Source organism: Pantherophis guttatus, chromosome 4 (assembly GCF_059756535.1).
Source record: "Pantherophis guttatus breed Tessera chromosome 4, ASM5975653v1, whole genome shotgun sequence".
NCBI classification, from domain to species: domain Eukaryota; kingdom Metazoa; phylum Chordata; class Lepidosauria; order Squamata; family Colubridae; genus Pantherophis; species Pantherophis guttatus.
Window position 1 is genome coordinate 14,935,782 of NC_142066.1, and position 18,522 is coordinate 14,954,303.

General features: G+C 44.0%; 1 protein-coding gene across 3 annotated transcripts; it reads left to right on the plus strand.

The window, feature by feature from the left end:
- The first annotated feature begins 1,969 nt into the window (after positions 1-1,969).
- Positions 1,970-17,645, plus strand: ZNHIT1 (zinc finger HIT-type containing 1). 3 transcript variants are annotated; one of them, XM_034441842.3, is made up of 5 exons: positions 1,971-2,273; positions 7,877-8,047; positions 10,002-10,081; positions 14,830-14,999; positions 17,464-17,645. In XM_034441842.3, exons 1-5 carry the CDS (start codon positions 2,063-2,065, stop codon positions 17,483-17,485), a joined length of 654 nt encoding a protein of 217 aa, XP_034297733.2. In that variant the 5' UTR covers positions 1,971-2,062; the 3' UTR covers positions 17,486-17,645. The 3 variants fall into 3 exon arrangements, with proteins under 3 accessions (XP_087747880.1, XP_034297733.2, XP_034297732.2); XM_034441841.3 differs by having other exon boundaries at positions 1,973-2,273; positions 14,827-14,999; XM_087891754.1 differs by lacking the exon at positions 10,002-10,081 and having other exon boundaries at positions 1,970-2,273; positions 14,827-14,999.
- Positions 17,646-18,522: the final 877 nt, after the last annotated feature.

Here is an 18,522-nt window from a genome sequence, read left to right on the forward strand (position 1 = left end):
TGAGGGGGGGGGGGATGCAAGTTTTAAAGAAATGCAATAAAAACTGAAACCCCTGGTACTATAGTCTGAGTAGAATGGAATGGAATGGAATGGAATGGAATGGAATGGAATGGAAAATGGAAAATGTTAAATATAATAGAAAATGGAATGGAATGGAATGGAACGGAACGGAACGGAACAGAACAGAACAGAATAACAGGGTTGGAAGGGACCTGGGAGGTCCTCTAGTCCAACCCCCTGTTTAATCAGGAAACCCTACCTGCACCATTTCAGATAAATGGTTGTCTAATCTCCTTTTAAAAACCTCCAGTGTTGAAGCAGCCACAACCTCTTGAGGCAAGTCGTTCCACTGATTAATCGCTCTAACTGTCAGGAAATGTCTCCTTAGTTCTAGGTTGCTTCTCTCCTTGATTAGTTTCCATCCGTTACATGCAGAATGCATAATAACGATAATCATCATCATCACAGTAATATGATGATATATAGTACCGTGTTTTCCCGAAAATAAGACTCCCATGAAAATAAGCCCTCCCCAAAAATAAACCTTCCCTGAAAACAAGCTGTCCCCGAAAATAAGCCCTCCCCGAAAATATTTAAACGCATTTATTTTATTTTATTTTATTTTATTTTATTTTATTTCAAATTTATATACCGCACCTTCTCCCGAGGGACTCAGGGCGGTGTACAGCCAGATAAAAACATACAATACAAATCACAATCACACCGCATGCACAGCTGGTCCCCGCCATTTCCTCTGGTTAAGGTTAGAGAGATAGAGCTGGAAATCAGGTAAGACGGCAAGAGGAGCTCTATCTTGCTCCATGCGTCCCAGAATAATAAGACCTCCCCAAAAATAAGGCCAAGCTCTTATTTCGGGGTTCAAAAAAATATAAGACAGGGTCTTATTTTCGGCGAAACACGGTAATATCCAACTTGGCATTAATGTAAGTAAAATAATCTCCTAAATTCAGAATTGTCTTTCATGGGGATCGTCCTTCCACTTTTTTCTTCCACTTGTTCCGTATATCCGGTGTCCATGTTTATGTGTAATGCACTTTGCACATGCTCGGAAGAATGGTGGCTATAGAATTTGTATTATCACCGCAACTCGAAACGCTGGAAACAATTTCAGGGGCTGAAGGGAAGCTGTTTAAATGTTCCTCAACTTTGGAAACTTTCAGACGGGTGGACTTCAACTCCCAGAATTCCCCAGCCGGCATGCTGAACAGGTTGAAGTCAAACTCGGCAACTTTGGGGACTTCAAATCCCAGAATTCCCCAGCCGGCATGCTGAACAGGTTGAAGTCAAACTCGGCAACTTTGGGGACTTCAACTCCCAGAATTCCCCAGCCAGCATGCTGAACAGGTTGAAGTCAAACTCGGCAACTTTGGGGACTTCAACTCCCAGAATCCCCCAGCCGGCATGCTGAACAGGTTGAAGTCAAACTCAGCAACTTTGGGGACTTCAATTCCCAGAATTCCCCAGCCGGCATGCTGAACAGGTTGAAGTCAAACTCAGCAATTTTGGGGACTTCAACTCCCAGAATTCCTCAGCCAGCCATATTAGCTGAGGAATTCTGGGAGTTGAGGTTCACAAGTCTTCAAGTCCTCGAGTTTGGACATCCCTGACCTACATACAGGTAGTCCGCGTTCGAAATAGAATATAATAACAGAGTTGGAAGGGACCTTGGAGGTCTTCTAGTCCAACCCCCTGCTTAAGTCATTTTTTTCAGTGTCGTTGTAACTTTGGATGGTCACAGTTCACTTAGTGACCATCCAAAGTTACAACGACACTGAAAAAAAATGACTTAAGCAGGGGGTTGGACTAGAAGACCTCCAAGGTCCCTTCCAACTCTGTTTTTCTATTCTATTTCGAACACGGCGGAGTGTAGGACCCAGGGGAGCCCAATCCCGCCTCTGCTGGAAAAACCAAACATTCTCAGCGAGGACAGACTTGATGACGCGTCTTAGTGGGCGTGTCCTTGCCGCAGAGGCGGAAGTCCATATGCCTCCCAATAACATGGCGATCGTTTGCAGGTTGCAGCTAGATGGGGAGTCCTTAGATGCACAGTAAATGCATTTTTTCCATTGAGAGCGCCAAAAGCCTGATCAGCTTTGCTCTGTACCTCGTCGTCACCTCTTGCGGTGCAAAGGGGGTTTTTTTTTTTGCAGCTTGGAAAGCCGGAGTGGAGAGAAACGAGGCGGATTTATACCAGAAAGATCAGGAAAACAGTCCTTACCTGGCTGGCAGAATGGTGGAAAAGAAAATTTCAGGTATTTTGGCATGGAGGGGTAATAAAGGGGGGGGGAGCTTGTTGGTAAATGCAAAAGGTGAGTGGGGCATTTATTATTATTATTATTATTATTATTATTATTATTATTATTATTATTATTATTATTTTGCAAAGGAAAATAAAGAATATATCTTTGGCGCAGCGCAAGCAGCTTATACCTGTGTAAGAGAAAGAATAAGGTCAGGGACCTGAAAATCATCTCTCCTGCCACAGGAGGGGGCATTGGGACAACATATTCAGAGATTAGGTTTATGTAACGGGGCATCATGGAAATAGAATAGGAATAGGAATAGGAATAGGAATAGGAATGGAATGGAATGGAATGGAATGGAATGGAATGGAATGGAATGGAATATAGAATAGAATAGAATAGAACAGAATAAAATAGAAAATAAATAGAAAATAGGGAATGGAATGGAATAGAATAACGAATGGAATGGAATGGAATAGATTAGAATAAGAATAGAATGAATAGAATAGAATAGTATAGTGTAGAGAAAATAAAATAGAAAATAAAGTAAAATAAAATAGAAAATGGAATGGAATAGATTAGAATAAGAATAGAATGAATAGAATAGAATAGAGAAAATAAAATAGAAAATAAAATAAAATAAAATAGAAAATGGAATGGAATAAAATAGAATAACGAATGGAATAGAATGAATAGAATAGAACAGAATAAAATAGAAAATAAATAGAAAATAGGGAATGGAATAGAATAGAATAGAATAGAATAACGAATGGAATGGAATGGAATAGATTAGAATAAGAATAGAATGAATAGAATAGTATAGTGTAGAGAAAATAAAATAGAAAATAAAGTAAAATAAAATAGAAAATGGAATGGAATAGATTAGAATAAGAATAGAATGAATAGAATAGAATAGTATAGTGTAGAGAAAATAAAATAGAAAATAAAGTAAAATAAAATAGAAAATGGAATGGAATAGATTAGAATAAGAATAGAATGAATAGAATAGAATAGAGAAAATAAAATAGACAATAAAATAAAATAAAATAAATAAAATAGAAAATGGAATGGAATGGAATGGAATAGTATAGAATAAAGAATAGAATAGAAAGAATAGAATAGAATAGAATAGAATAGAATAGAATAGAATAGAATAGAATAGAATAGAATAGAATAGAATAGAATAACAGAGTTGGAAGGGACCTTGGAGGTCTTCTAGTCCAACCCCCTGCTTTGGCAGAAAACCCTACACCACTTCAGACAAATGGTTATCCAACATCTTCTTAAAAACTTCCAGTGTTAGAGCATTTACAACTTCTGGAGGCAAGTTGTTCCACTGATTTAATTGTTCTGTCAGGAAATTTCTCCTTAGTTCTAAGTTGCTTCTCTCCTTGATTAGTTTCCACCCATTGCTTCTTGTCCTATATGAGGTGCTTTGGAGAATAGTTTGACTCCCTCTTCTTTGTGGCAGCCCTTGAGATATTGGAACGCTGCTATCATGTCTCCCCTAGTCCTTCTTTTCATTAAACTAGACATACCCAGTTCCTGCAACTGTTCTTCATATGTTTTAGCCTCCAGTACCCTAATCATCTTTGTTGCTCTTCTCTGCACTCTTTCTAGAGTCTCCGCATCTTTTTTACATCGTGGAGACCAAAACTGAATGCAGTATTCTGAATGCAGAATTAAAGGAGAATATTTGTAGCTCAGGGTTGAAACGAGGGATCTTTGGTACTCTCTGAGTTTGGTGGGTTTTTTTTTTTTTCTTTGCAGACATTTCATTACTGATGATGTTATCTAGTTTGGATCTGCAAGAAAACAGCCAAGCTCAGAATGAGCTCAGCCCTCATAGCTGAATTCACCAATTGTAGACTATAACTTGTGGCTTGTTTTATCTATATATATAAAACCGAAATACCACTCACGCATCATCATGAAATCTCCAGAACTGTAAAGCCTACAAACTTGAAATTTGGCACGTATGTTCCTCTTGGATTCTAGGTGCTCACTAAGAAAGGATTTTCCTAAATGACCATCAGATCATTAGTATTTTTTTATATTATTATTAACATGCTATGATGCTAAGGAGTTATGACATTCTACTCCCCCTCCCCACCTGAAAAGAACTCTGTTCCAACTGCCACTTGGCCGAGGGCTTGGCCAGCGCATGACTCACTCCCCACCAGAAAGGGAGAGAAGGGGATAAGATCCCACGGATGGGGCTTTGCTTGTTTGCATGGCCCAGTTGCTGGCATGCCGTGGCCCAGTGCGGTTCCATGGACCGGGAGTTGGGAACCCCTGCCGTAAGGAAAAATAAACTCGACCCAACAAACCATAGAAACTATATTCCTTTTCCTTGGCAAAATTTATGGGGAAGGAATTATAAATTAACAATGGCGACTTCTTATACAGAAAACCTACATAAAATGTTTTATAGATGGCATCTAACGCCTGTTAAGGGACACGGTGGCTAAGATGCTGAGCTTGTCGATCGAAAGGTCGGCAGTTCAGCGGTTCGAATCCCTAGTGCTGCATAACGGGGTGAGCTTCCGTTACTTGTCCCAGCTTCTGCCAACCTAGCAGTTCGAAAGCACGTAAAAAATTCAAGTAGAAAAATAGGGACTGCCTTTGGTGGGAAGGTAACAGCGTTCCATGCACCTTTGGCATTTAGTCATGCTGGCTACATGACCACGGAGACGTCTTTGGACAGTGCTGGCTCTTTGGCTTTGAAACAGAGATGAGCACTGCCAGGGGTGAAATGTAAAATTTGTTACTACCGGTTCTGTAGGCGTGGCTTGGTGGAGGTGGTGGTAATGGGACTGGGTGGGCGTGGCCAACTTTTTTTTTTTTTAACTTTTCAAAGCATTTTTTCTAATGCTTTGAAAAGCCTCTGCCGATCAGGCAACTCAGCTGGGATCGTCAGAGACTTTTCAAACTTTTCAGACTTTACCACCTCTTCGGCCAAGAGGTTGCAGAAAAAAATGCTTTGAAAAGCCTCTGACGATCCCAGCTGAGCCGCCCGATCATCAGAGGCTTTTTTTTTTACTTTTAAAAGCATTTTTTCATCGGAAGAGGTCGTAGAAAAAATGCTTTTAAAAGTAAAAAAGAAAAAAAGCCTCTGATGATCGTGCGGCTCAGCTGGGCATGGTTGGGGGGTGGCACGCACAGGGATTTTTGCTACCGGTTCTCCGAACCACCCGCCGCCATCACTACCGGATCGGGCAATCCGGTCCAAACCGGGAGCATTTCACCCCCGAGCACCGCCCCCTAGAGTCGGGAACGACTAGCACATATGTGCCAGGGGAATCTTTACCTTTACCTTACCGCCTGTTAGATTAGCTAAATGTGCTTTAAAAAGGCATTATTTTATCATATGTGGCGGATGTGTGTCAAAGCAAAAAAATTTTGGACAATAATACACAGGTATATTATTTGGACAATAATACACAGGTAGAAAAGATAATAGGGAAACATGTTTGTTTTTATTAGGTATAATATCAGGAAAACCTGATAAGAAAAGTATGTATTTAATGTTACTTGTCTTAGCAGTGAGGATTATTTTCGCACAATACTGGAAAAATGAAGAGATACCGCAAGGTGAAGAAATAGTTAAGAAGATACTAGGTTGTGCAGAAATGGATAGACTGATATTGAAAATTAAGCAGAAAGAGGACGGAGAATATTATCAAACACAGCATTTATTTTACCAATGGTTGAAAAAAGGGGTGGAGTTTAAGAATGTAATTTGCATTGTTAAGCAAATTAAATACCCAGACAACACGATGTTTATAAAGCACTGAGAAATGTATTTAATAGAAAATCAATAAAAATAAATATCTACATAAATAAAAAAAGAAAGAAACTATATTCCCTTGACAACTAAGAAATACACGGACTGCCCAAAGAAATAGAAGGAATATAGGTAGTTCTCGACTTAGGACCAGAATTGAGGCCAAAAATTTCTGTTGCTAAGGGAGACATTTCTTAAGTGAGTTTTGCCCCATTTTACGAACTTTCTGGCCACAGTTATGGAGGGGAATCCCTGCAGTTGTTAAGTTAGTGACACGATTGTTGAGTGAATCTGGCTTCCCCATTGACTATATAGTCAGAAGGTCATAAAAGGGGATCCCATGACCCTGGGACGCTGCCACCGTCATAAATATGAGTCGGTTGCCAAGCATTTTGATCATGGGGATGCTGCAACGATCTAAAGTGTAGGAAAATGGCCGCCAGTCACTTTTTTCAGCGCCGTTGTAACTTCAAACCGTCACGAAAATGGAACTGTTGTAAGTCGAGGACTACTTGAATTCTCGAGACAGCTAAGAAATATGCAGACCAGATAAAGAAATAGATGTGATATTGCTAGTGGGTAGCAATAGTGGGTTTAGTGCGTTCACAGAGCACCCTAAATCAGGAGTCTCCAACCTTGGCGACTTTTAAGACTTGTGGACTTCAACTCCCAGAGTTCTCTGCCAGCAAACCGAGGAACTCTGGGAGTTGAAGTCCACAAGTCTTAAAAGTTGATAAGGTTGGAGACCCCTGTCCTAAACCAAAATGAAACATGCCACGTTGTGGGATTGTTGAGAAGCAGACAACGGATCTTGGGCTGTTTACTGGCCTTTGGGTGGGGGGGGGGATTTAAGGGTTGGGATAGAAACAGGAGAACTCATCCTTAATGTTGCTGCCAATCGTGTAAAACAGGCAGGCAAACTGATGGGCAATTCAGCCATTTTACTGCCAGATGTTGGCAGGATGATCTCAGGTGCTTGGAGGGAGATATGTGTGTGGCATTTTATAGCTCCCCGGGCCACATCTGGCCTTTTGGCTGCCCCTGTCTGGCCAACATGAGGTCAATCCACGGGTGAAATTCAAATTTTTTTACTACCGGTTCTGTGGGCTTAGTGGGCGTGGCTTGGTGGGCGTGGCAGGGGAAGGATACTGCAAAATCTCCATTCCCTCCCTACTCCAGGGGAAGGATACTGCAAAATCTCCATTCCCACTCCAGGGGAAGGATACTGCAAAATCCCCATTCCCTCCCCACTCCTGGGGAAGGATACTGCAAAATCTCCATTCCCACTCCAGGGAAAGGATACTGCAAAATCTCCATTCCCTCCCCACTCCAGGGGAAGGATACTGCAAAAACTCCATTCCCACTCCAGAGGAAGGATACTGCAAAATCCCCATTCCCTCCCCACTCCTGGGGGAAGGATATTACAAAATCTCCATTCCCACCCCACTCTGGGGCCAGCCAGAGATGGTATTTGCCAGGTCTCCGAACTACTCAAAAATTTCCGCTACCGGTTCTCCAGAACCTGCTGGATTTCACCCCTTGGGTCAATCGGAAATTAGAAATCCAATGTCAGTAAGTATATGGCCCAATTGATTTGGTACTCCACAACAGTCCTTATTTCTCATGTGACCCCCCCTCAGGAAAATGAATCGCCTACTCTTGGCCTAAGGGTAATTGGAGCATGTGCTAATTAGGAGATTGGAAGTGACCTTTGCCAGCTGGGAAGGTTGCCCCATTGACAGATGCCAACTGATCTCCTTGAAGGCAACATGGTTGACTCAATCAGGCTTGGCTTCAGCCTCTCACCATCTTTCTTTTCTCTCAGCAAGGTCCCAGGACCCCAGCCAGAGGCGTATTTTAGACCGGGCCACCCGCCAGCGTCGTCTCAACCGCCAGTTAGAGGCCCTGGAGAATGACAATTTCCAGGATGACCCTCACGCCAATATGCCACAGCTGGTAAAGCGTTTGCCTCAGTTTGATGACGATGCCGAAACAGGTGAGGTTCCTTGCTGGGGGTTCCTTGGATTTCACTTTCCTTTGATTTTCACTTTCGCTTGATTTTACTTTCCCTTGATTTCATTTACACTCGAGTTAACTTTCCCTTGATTTCACTTTCTCTCACTTTTCTTTGATTTCATTTTAACTTTCCCTTCATTTCACTCTTTTGAGTTTACTTTCCCCGATTTCACCTTCCTTCAATTTCATTTTCCCTGATTTCCCTTGATTTCTATTTCCTTCAATTTCATTTTCCCTGATTTAATTCTCATATAATTTCACTTTCTCTCAATTTCAGTTTTCTTTGATTTCATTTTCACTTTCCCTTCATTTCACACACTTTTGAGTTCACTTTGCCCGATTTCACTTTCCTTCAATTTCACTTTCCCTGATTTATTTCTCATGATTTCACTTTCCCTGATTTAATTCTCATATGATTTCACTTTTCCTTGATTTCACCTTCCCTTGATTTTATATTTCTTTTATTTCATTTTCACTTGATTTAACTTTCTATTGATTTCACTCTCTTTTGAGTTCACTTCCCTCAATTTCATTTTCCTTCAATTTCACTTTCCCTGATTTCATTCTCATATGATTTCACTTTCCCATGATTTCACCTTCCCTTGACTTCAGATTTCTTTTATTTCATTTTCACTCGATTTAACTTTCCCTTGATTTCACTCTTTTGAGTTCACTTTCCCCCCGATTTCACTTTCCTTCAATTTCACTTTCCCCTGATTTCGTCCTCTCACGGATTTCACTTTCCCTTGATTTCACTTTCTTTTGATTTTCCCTTGATTTCCTTTTTCCTTTGATTTCACTCTCCCTTAGCTTTATTATTTGACTTCCTTTTCTTTCTTGGCCGGTAGATGAGTATTGTCATCTATTGGTTTGTTTGTGGGAGCACCTGCATACATATATATGTCTCTTATGTGCCTGTAAATACAATACACCAGAATGTACACAAACATTTGCATATACATACTAGTAGAGGCGTGTCTCCAAGGCAGTCAGAAAAGTCAAGATGGTGACTACAAACATGCCATTAAAGTCCTGCTCTTTTTACCTCTTTTGATTTTTTTTCATCCCCTCTCTGAACATCCCTCGTTAGATAGATTCTTTGGTTTGTATGTGAGGAGAATGTATTTCGCGTCTGGATGTGTACATTGTCATTAGGGATTTTGTGCGTGTGTGTTTTTGTAGTTCTCTAAGATTGTCAGAGGGATGCAGTGGCTCAGTGGCTAAGATGCTGAGCTTGTCGATTGAAAGGTCGGCAGTTCAGCTGTTCGAATCCCTAGTACCAGAGTAAGCTCCCATTACTTGTCCCAGCTTCTGCCAACCTAGCAGTTCGAAAGCACGTAAAAAATGCAAGTAGAAAAATAGGGACCACCTTTGGTAGGAAGGTAACAGTGTTCCGTGCGTCTTTGGTGTTGAATCATGCCAGCTACATGTCCACGGAGACGTCTTCGGACAGCACTGGCTCTTCGACTTTGAAACAGAGATGAGCAGCGCCCCCTAGAGTCGGGAACGACTAGCACATATGTACGAGGGGAACCTTTACCTTTAAGCATTGCCAGTTTGGTTTTTGAGACATACAGATAGATCCCTTTATTGGGAGCAAAGAGCTAATATTTGATTGGACACTGCGACCCTCGTCTCCCTCAGTTTCATAGGAAAACTATTTTTTCACTTCTCCCACTTCTCTTCTGCAAATTGGGAGTATGTACTGGCCATGCCCCCCCCCCAGGACTGCCATTTTGTGACAGCTCCCACAAAACATTTGCCTGGAAAAGCAGGGCACCCACTCCTATCCTAAATTAACAAAATCCCCAAATTCAAAACCTTCCTTTATTATTGTGTTCAATGCCACAAAATCTACTGAGGCTAAAAGGCATTTCCCTTCATCAGTAATTTGTGGTGGTTTTTTTTTTTTCTTCTTTGTTCATTATTTGCAGGGAAAAAGAAGAAAAAAACCCGCGGAGACCATTTCAAGCTGCGGTTCCGTAAAAATTTCCAGGCATTGCTGGAAGAACAGGTTTTTCTCTCCTATTTTCTTTTTCCTAACAAAAAATTGGGGGGAGGATCTCTATTCTTAATTTTTCTTATTATAATGTTGCTCATTTCAGTACAGATAGCCCTCATTTAGCAATTACATAAAGTTAAGTACATATGTGTGCCTTCAAGTCAGTTTTTTTTAAAAAAAAAACTCCTAATGACTGACTAGAGAAGTCTATGCAGTTTTCATGGCAAGATTTTTCGGAAGTGGTTTGCCCTTACCTCCTTTCTAGGGCTGAGAGAAAGTGACTGGCCCAAGGTCATCCAGCTGATTTGGAAGCTAAAATATACAAAGAACGGTTGCAGGGATTGGGTATGTCTAGTTTAATGAAAAGAAGGACCAGGACAGGAATGAAATCCGGCAGGTTCTGACAGGTTCTGGAGAACCGGCAGCAGAAATTTTGAGTAGTTTGGAGAACCAGCAAATACCAACTCTGGCTGGCCCCAGAGTGGGTGGGAATGCAGATTTTGCAATATCCTTCCCCCAGGAGTGGGGAGGGAATGGAGATTTTGCAATATCCTTCCCCTGGAGTGGGGTGGGAATGGAGATTTTACAGTATCCTTCCCCTGGAGTGGGGTGGGAATGGAGAATTTGCAGTATCCTTCCCCTGGAGTGAGGTGGGAATGGAGATTTTGCAGTATCCTTCCCCTGAAGTCGGGTGGGGATGGAGAATTTGCAGTGTCCTTTCCCTGAAGTGGGGTGGGAATGGAGATTTTGCAGTATCCTTCCCGTGGAGTGGGGAGGGAATGGGGATTTTACAGTATCCTTCCCCTGGGGTGGGGTGGGAATGGAGATTTTACAGTATCCTTCCCCTGGGGTGGGGTGGGAATGGAGATTTTGCAGTATCCTTTCCCTGAAGTGGGGTGGGAATGGAGAATTTGCAGTATCCTTCCCCTGGAGTGCGGTGGGAATGGAGATTTTGCAGTATCCTTCCCCTGAAGTCGGGTGGGAATGGAGATTTTGCAGTATCCTTTCCCTGAAGTGGGGTGGGAATGGAGATTTTGCAGTATCCTTCCCGTGGAGTGGGGAGGGAATGGGGATTTTACAGTATCCTTCCCCTGGGGTGGGGTGGGAATGGAGATTTTGCAGTATCCTTCCCCTGCAGTGCGGTGGGAATGGAGATTTTGCAGTATCCTTCCCGTGGAGTGGGGAGGGAATGGGGATTTTACAGTATCCTTCCCCTGGGGTGGGGTGGGAATGGAGATTTTACAGTATCCTTCCCCTGGGGTGGGAATGGAGATTTTGTAGTATCCTTCCCCTGGAGTGGGGTGGGAATGGAGAATTTGCAGTATCCTTTCCCTGAAGTGGGGTGGGAATGGAGATTTTGCAGTATCCTTCCCGTGGAGTGGGGAGGGAATGGGGATTTTACAGTATCCTTCCCCTGGGGTGGGGTGGAAATGGAGATTTTACAGTATCCTTCCCCTGGGGTGGGGTGGTAATGGAGATTTTGCAGTATCCTTCCCCTGGAGTGGGGTGGGAATGGAGATTTTACAGTATCCTTCCCCTGGGGTGGGGTGGTAATGGAGATTTTGCAGTATCCTTCCCCTGGGTGGGGTGGGAATGGAGATTTTACAGTATCCTTCCCCTGGGGTGGGGTGGAAATGGAGATTTTGCAGTATCCTTTCCCTGAAGTCGGGTGGGAATGGAGATTTTGCAGTATCCTTCCCGTGGAGTGGGGTGGGAATGGGGATTTTTCAGTATCCTTTCCCTGAAGTCGGGTGGGAATGGAGATTTTGCAGTATCCTTTCCCTGAAGTCGGGTGGGAATGGAGATTTTGCAGTATCCTTCCCCTGGAGTGGGGTGGGAATGGACATTTTGCAGTATCCTTCCCCTGGATTGGGCCGGGAGTGGAGATTTTACAGTATCCTTCCCCTGGAGTGGGGTGGGAATGGAGAATTTGCAGTATCCTTCCCCTGGAGTGGGGTGGGAATGGGGATTTTTCAGTATCCTTTCCCTGAAGTCGGGTGGGAATGGAGATTTTTCAGTATCCTTTCCCTGAAGTCGGGTGGGAATGGAGATTTTGCAATATCCTTCCCGTGGAGTGGGGTGGGAATGGGGATTTTTCAGTATCCTTTCCCTGAAGTCGGGTGGGAATGGAGATTTTGCAGTATCCTTTCCCTGAAGTCGGGTGGGAATGGAGATTTTGCAGTATCCTTCCCCTGGAGTGGGGTGGGAATGGACATTTTGCAGTATCCTTCCCCTGGATTGGGCCGGGAGTGGAGATTTTACAGTATCCTTCCCCTGGAGTGGGGTGGGAATGGAGAATTTGCAGTATCCTTCCCCTGGAGTGGGGTGGGAATGGGGATTTTTCAGTATCCTTTCCCTGAAGTCGGGTGGGAATGGAGATTTTGCAGTATCCTTTCCCTGAAGTCGGGTGGGAATGGAGATTTTACAGTATCCTTCCCCTGGGGTGGGGTGGAAATGGAGAATTTGCAGTATCCTTTCCCTGAAGTGGGGTGGGAATGGAGATTTTGCAGTATCCTTCCCCTGGAGTGGGGTGGGAATGGAGATTTTGCAGTATCCTTCCCATGGAGTGGGGAGGGAATGGGGATTATACAGTATCCTTCCCCTGGATTGGGGTGGGAATGGAGATTTTTCAGTATCCTTTCCCTGAAGTCGGGTGGGAATGGAGATTTTGCAGTATCCTTTCCCTGAAGTCGGGTGGGAATGGAGATTTTGCAGTATCCTTCCCGTGGAGTGGGGAGGGAATGGGGATTATACAGTATCCTTCCCCTGGATTGGGGTGGGAATGGAGATTTTGCAGTATCCCTCCCCTGAAGTCGGGTGGGAATGGAGATTTTGCAGTATCCTTTCCCTGAAGTGGGGAGGGAGTGGAGATTTTGCAGTATCCTTCCCCTGCCAGGCCCACCAAGCCACGCCCACGGAACCGGTAGTAAAAAAATTTGGATTTCACCACTGGACTAGGGGGTGACATGATGACAGTGTTCCAATATCTCAGGCGCTGGCACAAAGAAAAGGGGGTCATCCTATTTTCCAAAGCACCAGAAGGCAGGACAAGAAGCAATGGGTGGAAACTAATCAAAGAGAAAAGGAACTTAGAACTAAGGAGAAATTTCCTAACAGAACAATTAACCAGTGGAACAATTTGCCTCCAGAAGTTGTGAGTGCTCCATCACTGGAGGTTTTTAAGAAGAGACTGGACAACAATTGGTCTGAAGTGGTATAGGATCTCCTACTTGAGGAGGGGGTTAGACCAGGGGTGAAATCTAAATTTTTTTGCTGCCAGTTTGGTGGGCGTGGCTTAATTAGTGGGTGGGGCTTGGTGGTAAGGTGACTGGGGGGCGTGGCTTGTTGGTCAGGTGGGCGTGGCCAAGTCAATGTCACTTCTTTGTCCTTTTTTGACCTACAAAACACAACACAACAACACAACTGGCTCACCCACAATATAAAAGCAGCTGTGCTAGACCCAAAATGGCCCCTGGAACAAGCAGGAACCTCACACAACCACAAAAAGCCCCAAAAAACAACTTTCACACTTTACACACAACACAACACAACTGGCTCACCCACAATGTAAAAGCAGCTGTGCTAGACCCAAAATGGCCCCTGCAACAAGCAGGAACCTCACACAGCCACAAAAAGCCCCAAAAAACAACTTTCACACTTTACACACAACACAACACAACACAACACAACACAACTGGCTCACCCACAATGTAAAAGCAGCTATGTTAGACCCAAAATGGCCCCTGCAAAAGCAGGAACCTCACACAGCCACAAAAAGCCTCAAAAAACAACTTTCACACTTTACACACAACACAACACAACACACACAACTGGCTCACCCACAATGTAAAAGCAGCTGTGCTAGACCCAAAATGGCCCCTGCAACAAGCAAGAACCTCACACAGCCACAAAAAGCCCAAAAAACCAACTTTCACACTTTACACACACAAAATTCCACATACAGCTTTGTGAGATTTTGTGTGTTTGTGTAGTTAGAGTGAAACACTACAGAAACACACTAAATCTCAGAAAGCTACACAAATATTATTTTATTTTAATTTATTTTTATTTTTATATAAAAGCAGCTAAATTTAAAACTTCCTAAATTTTAAATGGCTAGGTCTAAAAAAAGAAGAACTAAAAAAAAACCCAATTAACTATTTTTTTAAAGCTCCCAAAGGAGAAAAAAACTTACCCAATAAAACAGGGGTCTCCAACCTTGACAACTCTAAGACTTGTAGACTTCAACTCCCAGAATTCCTCAGCCAGCTTTGCTTTGCTGGCTGAGGAATTCTGGGAGTTGAAGTCCACAACTCCCTGCCTGCTTGATTGCAGGCAGGGAGATTCAGTTGCTTGCTGATGCAACGGATTGCAGGGATTACACAAAGGTGTTGCGACCAGCAGCTATAGTAAGCAAGCTGAGGGGGGGAGTGGGAGGGATTTTTGCTACCGATTAGCAGGCAACTCAGCTGGGATCGTCAGAGCTTGGCTGGTCAGAGCCATTTAAAAGAAAAAATGGCTCTGACGATCGTGCGGCTCAGCTGGGCATGGGGGGCGGGGGCAGGGATTTTTGCTACTGGTTCTCCGAACTGCCCGCCGCCATCGCTACCTACTCGCCCAAGCCGGTCCGAACCAGGAACATTTCACCCCTGAGTTAGACTGGAAGACCTCCACGGTCCCTTCCAACTCTTTTATTCTGTTAGATCGTCCTCTATCAGATCCGAACCAACGAGTTTCTTTCTCTTTTCGACTTCCAGCAGAACCTCAACACAAGCGAAGGGCCCAACTACCTGACGGCGTGCGCGCCCCCTTCCAATTTGCCGCAGCGTCATTTCTGCACAGTGTGCGGCTTCCCGTCAAATTACACGTGTGTGTCTTGCGGCGCCCGCTACTGCTGTGTCAAATGTTTGGGAACACATCACGAAACCCGGTAGGTGCATCCTAGCCCTCACCTCGTCGTTCGGTGCGATTAGGCATTGTTTCTAGGCCAGGGGGTGTCAAACTGGATTTCTTCGAGGGCCGGATCAACGTTGTAGTTCTCCTCTGTGGGCTGGCCCGGGGGGAGAGGGAGATAGGATGGATGTCTCCTGCAGCACTTTGCTGCATAGCCCGTTTTTGGCCTGGACGGCCTCCTGCAACACTTTGCTAACCAAAAAGTGTTGCAGGAGGCTGTCCAGACCAAAAACGGGCCGCGTGTGGGGCCCCCACACCCAGTTTTGGCTGGTGAAGTGTTGCAGGAGGCCGTCCAGGCCAAAAATGGGCTAGGCGGCAGCCGCGCACAGTTCCCCTGCATCCCTGTATTGATTTCTACATAGGAGGGAAAAATCCTGCTATTGACTTACAACCACAAGTGAACCCAAAATTTCAGTTGCTAACCGAGACATTTGTTAAGTGAGTTTTGCTCGATTGTACGACTTTTCTTGCAACGTTTGTTAAGTGAATCACTCCATCTGTTAAGTGAGTAACACAGTTGTTAAGTGAATCGGTCTTCCCCATTGACTTCGCTTGCAGGAGTCACAAAATAATAATAATAATAATAATAATAATAATAATAATAATAATAATAATAATAATAATAATAATAATAATAATAATAATTGGAGCCCTTGGAGCAATACCCAAAGGGCTACCCCGCTATTTAGAAATTCTAAATTTGCCGGACTTGAACATTTTGACTCTACAAAAAACCACCTTACTCAGAACAGCTTACATCCTCCGACGATACCTTAACAGTTCCTAGGTCCTTGGTTAGGACTCAAGCTGCTGAGCTATTAACCAGCCTCAAAGGCTGTGAATCTCACTAAAGATTAAATAATAATAATAATAATAATAATAATAATAATAATAATAATAATAATAATAATAATAATAATTTTATTTATATACAGCCCTCCTCCTGAAGGACTCGGGGCGGTGTACAGCCAATTAAAAACATAAATATAACAATATCATAGTTAAAATTAATTAAAATCATTAAATAGTTTTGGCCGAATTTTAAAACCCAAAGTTAAAACCCAATTTAAAATCATTCAATTAGACAACCCCGCCTGTCGGAACAGTAGGGTCTTGAGGGCACAGCGAAAGACCCGGAGATCAGAGATGTTACGAATATCCGGGGGCAATTCGTTCCAAAGGGCAGGAGCTCCGACAGAAAAGGCTCTCCTCCTGGGTGTCGCCAGCCGGCACAACTTGGCCGACGGCACCCTGAGGAGTCCCTCTCTGTGGGAGCGAACTGGTCGGTGAGAGGCTGTTGGTGGCAGAAGGCGGTCCCGTCGATATCCTGGTCCTATGCCATGGATATGAGCATGTGACCCTGGGACACCGCAATCGTCATAAATATGAGTCAGTTGCCAAGCATCTGGATTTTGATCATGTGACCATGGGATTCCTGCAATGGTCATAAGTGTCAGAGTTCGTTGCAAATAACAAATCCAGAAGCACACACAGATAAACTGATTCAGCTGGATTCATTAACTTCTTTATATACAAGAATATATATATATACAATACCAACAGCAGAGAACAGTTTCATTTCAGCTCAGATCAGCAGACAAGTTCACACAGACACTGGTTTCAGTTTCTCTTTTTGTTCTGCCCCAGCTACGGACCCCAAAGGACGCAGCGCACACAAACTCTATACAAAGCTTATTTTACTCAAATAACTCAGTCTTTATCAACCAAAGGCTGTTAATAAACTGTCTTAACAGCCTACGAGAATTCTAAGATAAGGTAATCACAGTCTTACTAGAGTTGACAGAAAGCCCAGAAGTAATTTTGCAGAGAATCCAAACACAGAAGGAGAGTGAACTAAAGTTGTTCCCTACAGCTTGCTGCAAGTGGTGTTCCTCCTTAAATAGGCTAGGGGAGTGGCCAATTAGTCCCAAGCCTTACTCTCGAGGAGACCTCCTCCTCAGGAGCCACTCCTGTCTTTTGGCAACTCTGCGCGCCCGTGCATTGAGAAGAGGCTCCTCCTCTTCGTCATCTTCACTTAAGGGAGGTTCTGGAGGCCCTGGCTGAATCCCTGCCTCTGGCACCACATAATTCTCTGCCATTTCCTTTCCTTTTTGGCAACACAAGAAAAAAAATATATTGCCTGAACTTCCTTCCATAGCGGGCCAGCTTCATTTTATTTCATTATTTAGTGTAGAGAAGCACAGAGGATTTTAACATTTGAAATCTGTCTGCTTTGAGCGTTTGGAATGTGACATGTTTTATAAAATCCTGAAAAATGGTCTGCTTTGCGTTCAGAACAGGCCTTCTGAATAAGGCCTGTTGTAGATCTTTTGCTTTCCTGCTGCGTGAAAGGGTGGATTGACTGAACGACTGACGGACAGACGGGCGGACAGTCTCATCTTTTAGGCGCCCTACTAAAACTCTGTTCTCTCTTCTTTCAGGTGCTTGAAGTGGACCGTTTGAGTTACGCCATGAAGATTTATAAGTATTATCATACAAAGAGGTCCTTTCAAACAAACCAGGTTGTCTCCCTCACGGGACAAACAGATTCTCCCTGCCGTGAAGAGGTGTCAACCGGACTGTAATTTGCGTTTGAGTAAATAAAATGTTTTTGTGTTTTGTACTCAGTGGCATGTGTTCTTCCTAATCATATCAAGCTATTTTTTCTGTAGCTTAGCTTCCTTTTTTATCTTTCCTTTTTCTCTGGGAAGCCATCCTTAAAGTCACTAACGCCAGGGGTGTCAAACTCGAGGCCCAGGGCCCGGATCTGGCCTGCAGGCTGCTTAGATCTGGCCCCCAGGGCCGCCATGGAAACAGCGAAGGACCGGCCCGCAGTGCCTTTACCAATGAAAACAGCTTGGGAGAGCTGCGTGCGTCCCTCTTGACTTCCGTTTTCGCTGGCAGAGGGTTACAGGAGGCCATTGCAGCCGAAAACGGAGCTCGGGAGGATTGTGGGTGGCTATTGTAGTCCACCAGCCTGCGAAGCTGGCAGCAGAGTCGGACAGTGAGGAGGCTGGGGAGGAACATGGGCCAGTCCTGGAATGTGGGGAAGGCCTGGACGAGGGCTCTGCGTCAGAGGCAGAGATGAGGCCAGGGCCATCTGGGAGTGATGTGCGGACTCCGGAGCCCCCAGAGTCAGACAGCAGACAGGTTTACAAACAGGAGGAGCCTGTTCCTAGTGCACGCATGCGCAGAGCTTCCAGAAGGCAAGAGCAGCTAAAGCAAAAGGGACGACTCAGGAGCAAGGCCAGGAGATGATTGGCCTCTCGCATAAGGCTTAAAAGAGAAACAAAGGCACCTGGGCCTTTTGCAGGAAAGCAACGTTGCTAACTCTGTTTCCCGTCGGCATCTCTTCTTTGTTTCTAAACTCCGTGGGGCTTTGCCAAGTAAGGCCTTTGGCAGGGTGTCAAAGAAGATAAAGGTTGGTGATTATCCCGAAGGACTTCTTCCGAAGGACTTGTTTTGCAACTAATTGGGACTCAGCTGGGAATGAACGTAAT